This window comes from Neovison vison, chromosome 7, assembly GCF_020171115.1.
Source record: "Neovison vison isolate M4711 chromosome 7, ASM_NN_V1, whole genome shotgun sequence".
NCBI lineage: Eukaryota > Metazoa > Chordata > Mammalia > Carnivora > Mustelidae > Neogale > Neogale vison.
The window spans coordinates 191,993,890-192,010,584 of NC_058097.1; the positions used below are offsets into that span (position 1 = coordinate 191,993,890).

The window sequence follows — 16,695 nt, forward strand, 5'->3', positions numbered from 1 at the left end:
ATAGAGGGCAAATAGAAAACAATTGGCATAAGTCAAAATATTCTTCCACATTTCATGCTATTTTAAGCACCAGGGATTTAGAAAATAAGCTAAGGAATTTCCACATTATAGCTGAAACTTGTCAATAGAATTCTTGAAATCTATTTTCTTGAGCATCCCATACTAGAACTTAAGTAAGAGAAGTTAGAAACAAGAGGTGACTAATATTTATTTATATCTGCCAAACAGTGGAATAAACCTTCTCTGTCCTCTTCACATACACTTTCCATATAGTAGCACAATTAAATGCGTAAGTGCCAAGGCATTATGTACTTTTACAATATGTATTCAAGACAAAAACATAATTTTCTAAAATATAAATGCATTTCAAAGGTCAATTTTTAAAAACACAGTGAAGAGAGTACTTGGGTGTCTCAGCTAGTTAAGTGTCCGACTCCTGATTTCCACTCAGATCATGATCTCAGGGTTGTGAGATTAAGTCCCACTCCAGGCTTCATGCTGAGTACAGAGCCAGTTCAAGTTTCTATCTGTCTCTTTCCTTCTGCCCCTTTCCCTGGTTTGGGTCTCTCTTTAAATAAATAAATAAACAAAATCTTTAAAAATAAACCAGTGCAAATGAAAATGGGCAAAAGAACTGATTTTAAAAGAAACTCTTCTCATTAAACATAATTTGTAAAGATTAGCAATTTCATTACTAGAAAAATACATTCAATTTAAATTCTAATTATATATCCATTCACCTGTCATATTAACCAAGAGACCTTTTTTGGATAAATGTCTCTTAATAAACACTGCTGAAAATGCTGCCAGAAACAATTGATCCCACACATTCTTGGTAGGAATTTAAGGGGATGCCATCTCTCAGGGAGTGATTTTCAGCATTGAGGATATTTCAGTGGAAAATAGACACAAGTCTAGTGCTTCCATTTGCTGTAAGTAGTCTCACTCACAGGCACAAAGACAATCACAACAGTCCTTGCCATGTTGGCAAAAGGTAAGAGACCACTTCAATACCCATCAGAAGGAACCTAAGTGAGCAGTGTTTTATGCAATCATTAAAAAAAAAAAAAGCAGTGGTTATACATGTGTAATGGTTTCTAAAATATGTTGTGAAGTGATAGAATTCAGGACTGTATGCTGAGGACGGTAATGTTTTCATTAAGAGCAGAACAATATATATCACACACTCATGGTCTCATATCAATTATATTTAAGAGAGTACTGAGATTGCATAATATGACTTTAGGGTGGGGAAGTTGTATTCTTGGAATCAAAGTTAGGAGGATGACTTACCTTTTAAAATGTTCCCTTTTAAATGTTCCCATATTAAAAATATGTCATAATGATCTGCATTGAAAATAAAGCTTTTAAAAACCTTCTCTTAGTAGATGGTTTGTTAATCACATTGGCATATTACTGGATGATAACAACTGTCCCCTGACAGACTGCAGAAACAGCAAAATTCCCAGGGCCAGAGTAAGATCTAAATGTCTGTGTAAGAGGGTGAGTCAGCTCTGGAGGCAGTTCTGGACTCAAGGCTCTTAACCACATCATATCCCAACCACACTGACATTCACTACAGTTTGCCCTGCACTCTCAGGATTTCACCAGATATGCTCTTTATCCAGCTCTTCAACAGACAGGAATGGGATATTGTCCATGGTTTCTAACAGTTAAATATTATAACAAAAAGATATTTATCTACCTATTATCTATCTATCTATCTATCTATCATCTATCTATCATCGATCTCTATCACCTATCATCTATCTATGGGAGGGTTATAGACTAAGCCATTTGTATCATTCACATAATAATAAATAAAAGAATAGCATAAATTTGAACAAAGCAACATAAGGGAATTTTTATCTGTTCACTGCTGAATTGAAGATGTATAAAAATCCCATGTTTAAAAGAAGTGTATGTTTAATAATAAGTATCATAAAATGAATGAAATAATTAAGAGAATTTCCCATTGATACAATTTGATAGTGATTGGTCTTATTCAATATGCAGTTACCACTGAAAAGGGAAGCCTACTCCACCCAAAGTATAATCATCTTCTCCATGGAGCATTTTCTTGAACACTGGAATAGATATAATTTCTATTTGCTTATCTCTCCATGAGGAGCCCATGTGTGTGTCTTATATCCCATCTATTCAGTTTAGATTGTGATGTACTTCCAGAAAATTCCCTAAACTTTCTATCCTTCCACAAATGCCACAAGTGTGGCATTTATCAGGTAACTTTCTCTGAGTATTAAATAAAGTTATGTTAATGCCCAACACAAATCTTACCAGTTTTGATAAGAGCTTATGCAAAGAGTGGGCAGTTCAGTTGTCTCTTCTTTTCTCAAAGTTACTTTGCCACGTTTTGCTCAAATGTCAATTAAAAAAAAAAAAAAGTGTTTCTAAAACTCTGTCTGATCTCTTTTGATGTTCAGGTTCTTGCTCCCTGCCAGAAAACAAAGATGGTCCTGAATTCATCCCACATTTTCTGAAATCAACTCTCACACGGAATGTTGACTGGTAAATGCCTCTCCTTTGCCTTTCCTGTAGCAGTATTTAAACATGAATGATGCAAAATATGGAGTCTGGGGAAGGTCATTCCCTGAAGTGCCCCTTCCCTTTTAATTAGGAAGCATGAGCTAGATGTAATAAAGAACTTAATCTTCAAAATTTATTTATTTACTGGTTTTTATTTATTTTTTTAGATTTTTATTTATTTTTTAAATTTCTTTTCAGTGTCCCAGAATTCATTGTTTATGCACCACACCCAGTGCTCCATGCAATACATGCCCTCCATAATACCCACCACCAGGCTCACCCAACCTCCCACCCCCTGCCCCACCAAAACCCTCAGATTGTTTTTCAGAGTCCACAGTCGCTCATGGTTCATCTCCCTCTCCAAATCCCCCAACTCCCTTCTCATTCCCATCTCCCTATGTCCTCCATGTTATTTCTTATGCTCCACAAATAAATGAAACCATATGATAATTGACTCTCTCTGCTTAACTTCAATATTTATTTTTAGATTATGGGGAAAAGGTGTTTCTTTGGGCCAGAATGGTGTCTTTTTAGCTATAATTTAAGGGAAAAAATAGTAAAAAAAAAAAAAAAAACAGTGATTATCATGACATGGGGAGATGGAGAGGAATAGTAAGTTGAGGGAAATTTGAAGGGGAGATGAACCATGACAGACCGTGGACTCAGAAACAAACTGAGGGTTTTGGAGGGGAGGGGAGTGGGAGGTTGACTGAGCCTTGTGGTGGGTATCGTGGAGGGCACACATTGCATGGAGCACTGGGTATGATTCATAAACAATGAATTCTGGAAATTGAAAATAAATTAAAAAATAAAAATGTAAAAAACAAAGTCCTTTGGATTAAACAAACAAAAACAAAAACAAAAAAAAAACACAAACAAGCAAAAATAAAACAAAAACAACGACAACAGCAACAACCAAAACAGTGATTATCTAGTGATCTAGTGCCAGGCCATGGTTACTGATACCATTATCCAAGAAAATGAATTTGGACTTCTTAAATAAATGACTGATTCTATGTCTGAGGCAGCGAATTTACAAGATGAACTGGAACATCTTATTATTTTTTTAAATATTTATTTATTTGACAGAGAGACAGAGACTGAGAGAGAGAGAAAGTCCAGAAGCTGGGAGAGTGTCAGGCAGAGGGAGATGGAGAACTAGGCACCTCACTGAGAAAGAAGCTCCATGCGGGGCTGTATCCCAGCACCCTTGAGATCATGACCTGAGCTGAAAGAAGAAGCTTAATGGACTGAGCTACCCAGGTGCCCCAATCAGACATTTTTTTTTTTAATTCTACAAGGTAAGGAATTGCTAACACACGCAAACACACACAAATACACACACATACATACATACATACACACACACACACGTACATTCATTGTGATTAGAATATGCCAAAGGACCACCCAGTAGCTCTGAATAGGAGTGGAGACTCCCGATTTCTGGTATATTTGAGTATAGGACTACTATAGATCAGTTATGACAGCATGAATCTACTTTGAAAAACTGATGCCGACAGAGAAGCAAGTGCAGGAGTAAGTTGTGATCGCATTTATGTAAATTAAAAGACTCACAAGGCAAAAAAAAAAAAAGAATATGCCAAAGGGACACAAAAGCCAATGGGAAGACACTCCCAGTGGCAAAAGCTAGAAACAGTTGAGGAACAAAATAAATGACACTGATTTGAAATGTAATTCATAATTTAAAAATCCACATGTTTATTATGATGCTAAACACTTAAATAAACATCTAGTAATTAGGTAATAATAGACTAATCTACCATATAAAAGAATCCCTACTGAGATTAGAGGTAATCTTCTCTCAAAGGGTTATAGGATAACTCTCAATCTTTTATTTGTAGGTTGTACACAAGTTAATTCCTTCCAAAGGCTCACTGTGAAATTGGATGGGGAGGGGGCAAAGGGGGGAGTAAATTTACAGAGGAGAAATGTGGCAAACACTACCTCAACCAGGAGGTCAAGGTTAACACCAACAATGATGAGTCACATTGAAAATGGGTACCCACTGGCATGAGCTGATGCAAATCGCACTTTGCTTCTTTGGTCTTTCTCCCAATAACCCATTAGCCCAGTTCAATCTTGAGTAAAATATCAAACAAACCCCAAATGAAGGTTTTTATATGAAATGTATCACTAGTTCTGCTCAAAACAGTCAAGTACATCAAAAATAAGAAAAGTCGAGCAGAATTATTGTGATGGGCACTGAGTTGGCTATAGAAATGTAGAATCCTTATTTTTCACACCTGAAAGTAATAAAATGCTGTACGTTAGGTACTTGAAATAAATAAGAGATTATCTAGAGAAATTCACTGTCTGGAGGTGCTGAAGAAAACACGTCAACTGAATTTAATGTGGTATGCTTGATGAAATTCTGGAGAAGAAAAATGCCATTAGTGAAAGTATTCTGAATAAAACATGGTTGTTAGTTAAAAATAATGTGTTCCCATAAAGTTATTCACTTGTGAACTAATGTACTATTCTATGTCAGAGGGCAACAGAGGAAACTGAACATAGAGCATATAGGATTTCCCTGTAAATAGAAACCTGTTATAAAATATAAAGTTTATTGGGGTGCCTAGGTGGCTCAGTGGGTTAAAGCTTCTGCCTTTGGCTTGGGTCATGATCCCAGGGTCCCGGGATTGAACCCTGCATCAGGTTCTCTGCTCAGCAGGGAGCCTAATTCCTCCTCTCTCTCTCTCTCTCTGCCTGCCTCTCTCCCAACTTGTGATCTCTGTCAAATAAATAAAGTTTTTTTTTTTAATATCAAGTTTATGAAACCTAAATGGTGTATTTCATTTGATATGTCATCAAAGTGTATTGGTCTTGAAGCATGGCTCAAAAATTACTTCTTTTTCTATGCTGAATAATATTCCATTGTATGTGTACCACATTATGTTTGTTCATATGTTGATGGACACTTGAGTTCCTTACCTATTTTGGCTATCAAGACTAATGCTGATATGGACATGAGGGTACTCTTATCTCTTTTAATCCCCACTTCCAGTGGTTTTGCTATATACCTGGAAGTGGAAATTTGAGATCACTTAGTCATTGTATTGTTAGCTTTCTGAAGAATGTCTTACTGTCTTTCATAGTGCTCCACCTATAATCTTATGAACAGTATGCATATGTGTGTTTAGTGAACTTGGATATTTTTTCATGTGCTCATTGCCCATTCGTATATTTTTTTTTTTGAGAATTTTTTTTCATGTGTTTTGTTGATATTGAGTTTTAGGAGTTCAATGAATTACCTATTCACCCTGTTGACTGTGGCCTTTTTTAGAAGTTTTTAACTTTGAGTTAGTTCAATTTATTTATTTATTTCTTCTAAATCCTGTGTTTTGGGGTCATATTCAAGAAATTGTTTCCTAAGGTAATGTCTTGAAGCTTTTTTTTTCATTTATATTTTCTTCTAAACATTTTATAGTTTTGGGGGGCCTAGGTGATTCAGTCGGTTCCTGTCTCACAGTGAGCTGCAACAAGCAATCCTAAAAGTTGTATGAAGCCAAGAAAGACCCCAAATCACCAAGGGAATGTTGAAAAAGAACAACAAAGCAGGAGCATCACATTGCTTGACTTCTAGCTATATTACCAAGCTATGGTCACTAAGTTAGCATGATATTGGCACAAAAACAGACACATAGATCAATGGAACAGAATCAAGACTCCAGAAATTGACCCTCAAATCTATGGTCAACTAAGCTTTGACAAATCAGGGAAAAATATCCAATGGAAGAAAGACAGTATCTTCCATAAATGGTGCTTGGAAAATTGGACAGCTACATTCAGAAGAATGAAACCGACCCATTCTCTTACACCATACACAAGATAACCTCAAAATAGAAATAGTTCTCTTTTAAATTTTAGTTAGCTCATTTACAAGGTAAAACCCATCCTCCATGCATCTGTGCACCTACCTTTTGGTAACCACCACTTTCTTCTCTAGATATAAGAGACTGTTTCATAAAGAAGATATGGTCCATATATACAATGTAATGTTATGCCTCCATCAGAAAGGATGAATACCCAACTTTAGCATCAGCATGGATAGGACTGGACGAGATTATGCTGAGTGAAATAACTCAAGCAGAGAAAGTCAATTATCATATGGTTTTACTTACTTGCAGAGCATAAAGAATAACATAGAGAACATTAGGAGAAGGAAAAGAAAAGTGAATTGTCGGAAATCAGAGGCAGAGACAAACCATGAGAGACTGTGGACTCTGAGAAACAAACTGAGGATTTTGGAAGGGAGGGGTTTGGGGGGACGGGTAAGCCTGGTTGTGGGCATTAAGGAGGGCATGTATTGCATGGATCACTGGTGTGCATGAACAGTGAATCTTGGAACACTGAAAAAATAAAATAAAATTTTAAAAAATGTTAAAAAAGTATTTTCTGGGTTTGCCTATCTATTCTTTTTTTTTTTTAACCTAAATTTACAGGCATTTATTTCTTTTCTTTTTATAAATTAATTTATTTTCAGAAAAACAGTATTCATCATTTTTTCACCACACCCAGTGCCCCATGCTCCTTGCCTATCTATTCTTGCAATTTCTTTTATCCATTCGTCATTTGATATATATTCAGGCTGTGTCCATAATTGGCCTTTGTACATAATCCTGTTATAAATATCAGGGTGCATGTGTCCCTTTGAATTAGTATTCTTGTTTTTCTGTATTCTTTCCACAAATATCTGGTAGTAGTGCAATTTTTGGGTTGGTCAGTAGCATCAAAATTATATATGGAACCTCAAAAACTCAACAATCAAAAACAAGTAATCCAATTCAAAAGTGTCAGAAGACTTGAATAAACATTTCTAAAAGAAGACATCAGGATGGTTAACAGAAACAGGAAACGATGTTCAACATTACTGAACATCAAGGAAATACAAATCAAAGCTACTATAATATATCACATCACACTTGCCAGAATGGCTAAAATCACCAATACAACAAATAAGGCATGTTGGCAAGGGTGTGGAGAAAGGGCAATACTCTTGTACTGTCAGTGAGAAAGCAAAGTGATGCAGCCACTCTAGAAGACATACGGAGTTTCCTTAAAAAGTTAAAAACAGAACTATCCTAAAATCCTGCATTTGTACATTTTTTAAAAATTTCTTTTCAAGTCTTGTGTACAACATAAAAATAGTAGTTCTGTGTTTTTTATTAGTAAGCTATAAGTGTGGTTATATGTTCTAGATACAGGTCTTTTTCTTATATATATGGTTTAAACAAAATATTAAATATAAAGTATATATCCATGTATAATTTATATGTGAAATTGAATATGTAAGTTATATAAAATATAAAATGTTTATATTATCAGAGGAAGGGCACGTTGTTTCATTCCACAGTTCAATGATTATGGCCATTACTGCTGTGAATGATGGGGTACATATGGCCTTTCTTTTCACTACATCTGTAGTGAAATTGCAGGGTCATTGGTGTGTGTATAAACAATGAATCTTGGAACACTGAAAAAATAAATTAAAATTAAGATGTTAAAAAAATGCTTATACGTAAGTGTGTGTGTCTATACAAATGTAGTTTTTTTCCCTAGTCTGTGTATTGCCTTTTCATTTTTAAAAAGATGACATCCAATGAGGAAAAGAGCTAATTGCAGCATGTCTTTTCAACCTGTTAAAATCTTAAATTTTTCTTTATTTGCTAAATTTACAATCCAATCAATTGTTGCATTTAGAACCAAACATGAATCCAAAACATTCCTATAAACAGAACTAATTGTTGTATGATTGATATCTTGTTCATGGGATTCATGTTAAATATATATATATAAAGATGATAAATTTTTAATATAGTGGATATATTAAATGTCTATTTGGAGTTCTTTCTCTATTGAATTTTATTTCTTTTACTCTTTTGAAAGTTCCATTTGATTGAAATAGTGTTGATTCAATACTGCCATTGATGTTCACTGCTTTTCTTTTTAATTAAATCTTTGTTGATCTCTGGAGAAATTGTTGGGAAACTGACTTCTAGTTTATACCTGGGAGAAATTGTAATGCAGGCTTCCATGCTCCTACATTTTGATTATTAGCCATTGATATTGATCTTGACCACTAACATCCTTTGTTATTCCTCTACTATTCCTACTTTTCCCTTTCTCCTCATTTTTGCTTTTTTTTTCCTTTACCCTTCCTATTTTCATCAAATCTCCTTCTTTTTTCCTACAATGTCCAAAATGTCAGACTATTACTTATTTCTCTTCCTAGAGGAACTTATAAGCTGCATACCCTTGGCTAGTTTCATCACTTACACAGCTGATTTCTTGATCTCACTGGACCTTTTAAGAGAGACAGTATGTTCCTTTTCCAAATAGCCATAAGAGGGGGAAATTAGCCATTGACTTACTTTTCCCACTGGCTAAAGTGCAACCCCAGAGCAGGCCATTTGCACTGCCATCTCCCCATGTCACTGAACACTTCCTGAAGTTATAGGAAAAAAAAAAAAAAACAGAATCAAAATTTGCAGCAGGAGCATTTAAAACAGAAAGCAAGCTTGATGGGAAATCTGTGGGGCATATTAGGTTCTAATCATGTCACACAGTATCTACTACTTCAGCAGCAACAGGGAATATCTGTACGTAGGATTTCAGAAGTGGCCCCATGAATGTGAGCCAAAGTCTTGGTAAGTAAGGCCCATGAGTACCCTAAAGATGGAGAATACTTTCCATAACTCTGTTCATCTATGGTCTCGAAGTATCATGATGAAAAGCAGATATAGATGCTATAGATGCTAAAGCATCTATGCATACCAGCAGAAGGGAGGAATGTGGAGCCCCATTATTACCTGGGTTTCATGCTTGAACTGCCTCACATTCAGCTATTAGCTCTAGTTGCTTGAATGGTCAGGTGACATTCACCTTTACCCCATGGGGATTTGACTCTTTCCAGCTTTGCCTTGTCAGTGAGATACATTCTACATACTATACCATTCATGTATTTAAAGTATAGAGTTTAATGGTTTTTAGTATAGAAGGCTGTGAAACAATGGATACTATCTAATTTTACAACACCTTTACAACTCTAAAGAGAAACTCCATATCCATTATAGTCATTTATCATTCCTCTACATCACCATCACAAGGGGTCCTAGACAAGTACTAATCTTCTTTCTTTTGTTTTAAAGAGAGAGAAAGAGAACTCCCATTTGGAGCACTGGGGGACTGGTAGAGGAAGAAGGTGAATCTCTTCAGCTGACTCCACACTGAATACAAAGCACAACTGGGCTTGATCCCATAACCATGAATGAGATCATGACCTGAGCAGAAATCAAGAGTTGGTGGCTGAACAGACTGAGCCACAAAAGGGTCCCCGATTCGCCTTTGCTTCATTATAGATTAGTTTTTCTAGACATTTCATATAAAAGGAATTATATGGTATGTTTTCTTTTTTAACCTGTTTCTTTCATTTAGGATAATATTTTTAGCATAAGTTTTATTCACATTGTAGAAGAATACCACCACCATTTATGAATATATATTTATACATGCATCAGTTGATTGGCATGTAGATCGTTCCCCCATTTTAGTAACTATGAATAATGATGCAATGAACAATTGTGTACAAATTTTATATGTTTAAGTTCCCTTAGGTAGATGCCTAAGATTACTTAGAATTGCTAGGTCATTGTTATTATATATTTAATCTTTTGAGGAGCTGACACATTGTTTTCCAGAGCAGTTGCACCATTTCACATTATTTTTTTTTTTTAAAGATTTTATTTATTTATTTGAGAGAGAGAGACAGTGAGAGAGAGCATGAGCCAGGAGAAGGTCAGAGAGCGAAGCAGACTCCCCATGGAGCTGGGAGCCCGATGTGGGACTCGATCCCGGGACTCCAGGATCACGCCCTGAGCCGAAGGCAGTCGTCCAACCAACTGAGCCACCCAGGCGTCCCACCATTTCACATTATTATCAGCAATTTATGACAACTCCAATATCTCTACCACCTCACTAAAACTTGTTCCTCATTTTTTTTTTTTTTTCCTAGACATCTTAGTGGGCGGAAAGTGGTATCTTATTATGGCTGAGGTTCGCATTTCCTATTACCTAAAGGGGTTAAAGAACTTTTGATGTTCTTTTGGCCATTTGAATATTTTTGTGGAGATACGTTTAATCAGATAACTGGCCAATTTTTAAGTTGGGTTGTTGCCTTTTTATTATTATGTGTTATTAATAAGTTCTTTATAAAATCTGCAAATAAATTCCTTATCTAAAACATGATTTCCAAATATTTTTTCTGTTTGTGGGTTGGCTTTACACGTTGTTGATGACATAATTTTCACTACAAACGTTTTTCACTTTTGTGAAATCTAAGGCCACAATTCAGAGTAACTATGATATAGTAATTTTCTTTTTTTTTTTTAATTTATTTTCAGCATAACAGTATTCATTGTTTTTGCACCACACCCAGTGCTCCATGCAATCTGTGTCTCTCTAATACCCACCACCTGGTTCCCCCAACCTCTGACCCCCTGCCCTTTCAAACCCCTCAGGTTGTTTTTCAGAGTCCATAGTCTCTCATGGTTCACCTCTCCTTCCAATTTTTCTCCTCTCCATCTCCCCATGTCCTCCATGTTATTTGTTATGCTCCACAGATAAGTGAAACCATATGATAATTGACTCTCTCTGCTTGACTTATTTCACTCAGCATAATCTCTTCCAGTCCCGTCCATGTTGCTACAAAAGTTGGGTCTTCATCCTTTCTGATGGAGGCATAATACTCCATAGTGTATATGGACCACATCTTCCTTATCCATTCATCCGATCAATGGATGAATGGATATACTAATTTTCAATAAAATATTTGTAATCTTCCACTCATGGGAGTGAAATTCTTAATAACAATCATTGCTCTGCCTCCCCCCACCCCGGAAATGATCACTAAATTTGAAAGGCTTTTGTTTTGTTTTGTTTTGTTTTTTGTGGGGGATGCTTATATATATATTGGTAAGGTTATGTTTTTTTTTTTGTTTTGCAAATTCTGCCATTTGCAGTAACAAATCAGAGCTGGATGGCACTGGAGGTCTTGATGTTAAGTGAAACAAGAAAGACACAGAAAGAGAAATACTGCATGATCTCACTAATATGTGGAAATGGTATAGTCAATTCACAGAAAAAGAGAGTACAGTGGTGGTTGCCAGGGGCCAGGGACTGAGAAAAAGGGAGAGATGTTGCCCAAGTGTGCAAGGTTTCAGTTATGTAGAATGAATAAGTTCTAGAAACCTAATATATTGCATGGTCACTATTGCTAACGACACCATAATGAATACCTGAAATTGCAACCAGGATAGATTTAAATTAAAACTTTTTACACACACACACATACACGCACACACACACACTAGTAAATATATAGAAAAGATAGATGTGCTAATTACTTAGATTGTGGTGATAGTTTCATAGTATATGTACATCAAACATCAATTTGTATAACTGGATATATGTATACATATATGTGTGTGTGTGTGTATATATATATATATATATATATATAATTTTTGTACATCAACATGCCAACTTTGGACACTAGTGCAGGCATTAACTTCATAATAACCCAGAAATAAAAAAAAGTAGTGAGAACATTGAAAACATGATATTTCAATTAATTTATTGAAAAATAACTTTGACAAGAGGAAACTCTTGGCATTTAAAAGACTTTTCCAGGTAAAAAATGGGCAACACCATTAAAATAAAATGGAATCTTGTAACAGTTATTAAGGATGTGGTAAACTTGAATACACTGAAAGTAATGAATTTTATTTTAATTTACTTTATTTTATTTTATTTTTTTAGATTGCAGTTAATTAACATAGAGTGTAATATGATTTCCAGGTGTACAATTTAGCGATTCAACACTTACATACCATACTAAGTTCTCATCACAACATGTCCACTCCTTAATCCCCATCACCTATTTAACCCCTCCTTCTAGACACCTCCCCTCTGGTAACCATCTGGTTGTTTTCTGTAGTTAAGAACCTATTTCTTGATTTGCCCACCTCTCTCTGTTTTTCCCTATACTCATTATTTTATTAATTTCCACATGAGGGAAATCATGTGGTATTTCTCTTTCATTGACTGACTTGATTAGCTTAGCCTAATAGTGTCTAGCTCAAACCATGTCATTGCAAATGGCACGATCTCATTCTTTTTAATGGCTGATAATATATACCCCATGACTATTCCATTCATCATTCAGTGGAAACTTGGGCTGTGTCCATAGTTTTGCTATTGTAGATAATGCTGGTATAAAAATCAGGGGCATGTACACCTTCAAATTAACATTCTTGTACTCTCTGAAATCAATGAGTTAAAAATTCATGACAATATCCGTGGAAGGCACATATTCAAGTCATGGTTGCTAATCTGCTGTCTTAACTATGAACACCAAAATTCTACTGGCAATTCTACCTTGTCAATCCACACTACCGCTTTACTAGGAAAGGACAAACAGAGAAACAAAGCGGCTTCCTGCTGCAAAAGCAGGTTCACTCCAACTCCATTAGCTAGAGACATTCAATTGAGTATTTCTGAATGTCTCTGGTAATTTCTTTTATTCCATTCATAAAACATAGCAGTAAATGAAATAACATGCTTCCCTTCCCCTTTTCAACCTGGTTCTACCCTTCTGTACCTAATCTCAAAATATATGTTTTAACTATGATGTATTTTAAATTATTATTTAGTTTTGACAACATACATTATTTTGCTTCTTTTCCTTTTAGAGTTGCAGAATTCTCTTGTGGCTCCTATATACAAATCATACAACTTAGCTGGATATCTCCAGGCCATGTAATGCTACATTTAAAAAATCCCATACATAATGCTTCAATTATCCTGATCATCAAAGGAAAAAATAAGGAGAATAGCAAAAATAATTTATTATAAATAATAAATTATATATATATACCTTTTTGGTGAGAGGTTCATCATTATAGAAATTTTTAAATGAATGAATGATATAACAAAAATAATTCTTGACACACAAAGTTAGTTCCTTTGCTCTGATGTGTTCAAGAGAAAACAGGATACCTTATTTGAAATTTTCTACAAAGAGAATTACAAATCTTAGAGAATATGCTCTATTTTACTGATAAATACTCACTGTTTGAACAGTTGTAATTGTATAAATATCTTTCTTCTTATCAAACCAGAGTGTAAACTTAAATGTGAGTATTTCATAATCAACAATGTCAGAAGTGAACTCTCAGGAGAGGTAAGAATCTGGCTGGTATGAGGGAAGGTACAAGTTGGAGGGCAGAAGTACAGTAAAAATTAAGGAAATTAGGTGCATTGTAATAGAGTATGTTAGATAAGTGAGGATATACACTATTACATTTGATATCTGTACAGATTAAAGAATCAACCAAAACCCTCACTTCATCTCTTGCTTTCTGAGGTAGTTGTGATATGGCATAGCTTTCTCATGGCATTTTTCACTTCTGCATTCCTCAGAGTGTAGATGAATGGGTTGAAGAAAGGGGTTCCAATAGTATAAAATACGGACACCATCTTGTCCATAGAGAAAGTGCTTGGGGGGCGTGCATATATGAATATACATGGACCAAAGAATATCACTACTACGATGATATGAGTAATGCAGGTGGAGAGAGCTTTTCTCCTCCCTTCTGCACTGTGGTTTCTCAGTGAATGCAATATGACAATGTATGAAATCATCAGAAACACAAAACTGCCTGTGCAAATGCTCCCACTGTTAGACACCCATTCTAGGTTGATCATATATGTGTCCATGCATGCAAGTTTCAGCAAGGGCTGCAAATCACAGCAGTAATGATTAATCAAATTGGGCCCACAGAAAGGCAATTTCAAGGCCAGCAGTACCTCAGTAATGGAATGGATAAAAGCCCCTACCCATGCAAGAGCGATCAGGATTGTGCAAACCTGCCGTCTCATGATGGTTGGGTAATGTAAGGGTTTACATATAGCCACATAGCGATCAATAGCCATGAGGATGAGAACAAAGACCTCCATGGAGCCAAAGAAATGTATTGCAAAGACTTGAGTCATGCACTCATGGTAAGATATGGTTCTTTGTGCAGAGAGTGAGTCCACAATTAGTCTTGGGGCTGTGGAAGTTGAGAAACAGGAATCAGCAAGGGACAAATGAAATAGGAAAAAGTACATGGGGCTCCCAAGTGTGCGGCTGGACTTGATGGTCACAATAATGAGCAAATTCCCTACCACAGTTCCCAAATAAAAAATGAAGAAAATTACAAATACCATTTTCTTTTTCATTGGATCTTGGGTCAGTCCTAGCAGTATGAACTCAGTAACAGTGTTATTTTGCTCCATTATTTCAGGCCAAGTGGAGAAATCGCAGGTTAGAAACAATCTGCAAAGAAATAAATATGAGGAAATGAATACTCCATTTGGAGGTCAAATTCATATGCTTGTTCATGGGAGGGCCACTTACCAGTTGGTAATCCCTTATCTTCCGTGTTGTTTTCCCTTGAACAATGCAGGGATCACAATATTTATTCACAATCTATTCACCTGATTGCTTATGGAAAGAATTAAATATATTAATAATGAGAAAAGAGCCAATTCTTCAGGCATAATAAACATTAACTAAATGAATTTATTATGAGAGAGTATCTTTCTGGGATGAATATCTTTCCTTATTTTACATCATGGACCCATTAAGATAGAATGTTGCAAAAAGGAGAATACTCATGCATGATATACATAATGTGCTTTCATACTTTTTTGAACTTGATATTCATAAAGTATTTTCTAGTAAATATTCTGAACATTCAATAAATGATATGGAAACTTTCAATAATTTTTTTTGTTTGTTTGTTTAATGAAACATATGAGAGAGTGAGACAGGGTGAGGGAAAGAGAAAAAAAGGACGAGAGAGAAATAAGCAATATTTTAGCAGTGAATGTTTGGTCAATTCATGTAGTCCATTATTAAGTTTATTTTGATCAGTTCCCTTGACTAAATTTATTTCCTTTTACTTTAACTCTCTATAATTTATAGTTGCTTATAGTTGTGAATTCAGCTTCTATCATAACATTTTGTACTTTTTACATTATCCTATGTTGTCCAAAGTAGAATTCTTTATCTCATCCAGTATTTTGGTTGGTCTTTCTGCATATTTTCTTAAGACACATGGAGAGACTGATTCTAAAATAAAGGATAAATAGGGAACGTTTGGCATAAATCAAAATATTGTTTCAGATTTCCTGTTATTTTAAGCACCAGGAATTTAGACAATGAGCTAAAGAAACTCCAGGTCATAGATAAAACTTTTTCATATGATTTTTGGAACATATGTTCTTGTAAGTCCCATGCCCTGACTTCAGTAAAAGATAGAAACAGGAAAGGAATGAATATTCATTTATATATGCCAAACTAAAAAAAATCCTTTTCTGTCTTCATCACATATATTTCCCTTATGATAGCACAATTAAATGTATAAGTGCCAAGGCATTTAAGTATATTTACAACATGTATTGCAGACAAAAGCATAATTTTTCAAATATAAATGGATCTCAAGATTGAAAACACAATCCATATGGTGCCTAGGTAGCTCAGCCGGTTAAATATTTGACTCTTGATTTCCACTCAGGTCATGATCTCAGGGTTTTGGAATCCAGCCCCATACTTGGTACTGTGCTGGGGATGGAGCCTGTTTAAGATTCTATCTCTCCCTCTTCCTCTGCACATTGCCCTGCTTTTGTGTTCTCTCTCTCTAATTAAATCTCACACACACACACACACACACACATACACACACACACAGAACAGTTAAAATGAAAATGGGCAAAAGAACTGACCTCAAAGAAACTCTTCTTATTAGAAATAATGTGAAAAGATTATGAATTTCTTTCATAGAAAAATATATTCCATTCATATTCAATTATTTATCTTTTCACTTAGATTAACAAAATGACAGTTTTGATAAATGTCTCTTAACAAACAGTTCTGAAAATGATGTTGGACACAATTGATTCCACACATTCTTGGGAGGAGTTTAAGGGGATACAATCTCTCTGGGGGTGATTTTTAGCATTGATGATATTTCAATGTCACATAGACACAGGTCTAGTGTTTGCATTTGCTGCAAATAATCT

At 35.2% G+C, this 16,695-nt stretch overlaps 1 protein-coding gene across 1 annotated transcript; it reads right to left on the reverse strand.

Moving 5' to 3' along the window:
* Positions 1 to 13,974: 13,974 nt before the first annotated feature.
* On the reverse strand, positions 13,975 to 14,907 carry LOC122914385 (olfactory receptor 4C11-like). The gene has a single exon (XM_044261003.1). It carries the CDS (start codon positions 14,905 to 14,907, stop codon positions 13,975 to 13,977), a length of 933 nt encoding a protein of 310 aa, XP_044116938.1.
* Positions 14,908 to 16,695: the final 1,788 nt, after the last annotated feature.

Bases quoted from the DNA above. Each gene is read 5' to 3' on its own strand.
- LOC122914385 (XM_044261003.1), bottom strand. From the start codon at position 14,907: ATGGAGCAAAATAACACTGTTACTGAGTTCATACTGCTAGGACTGACC.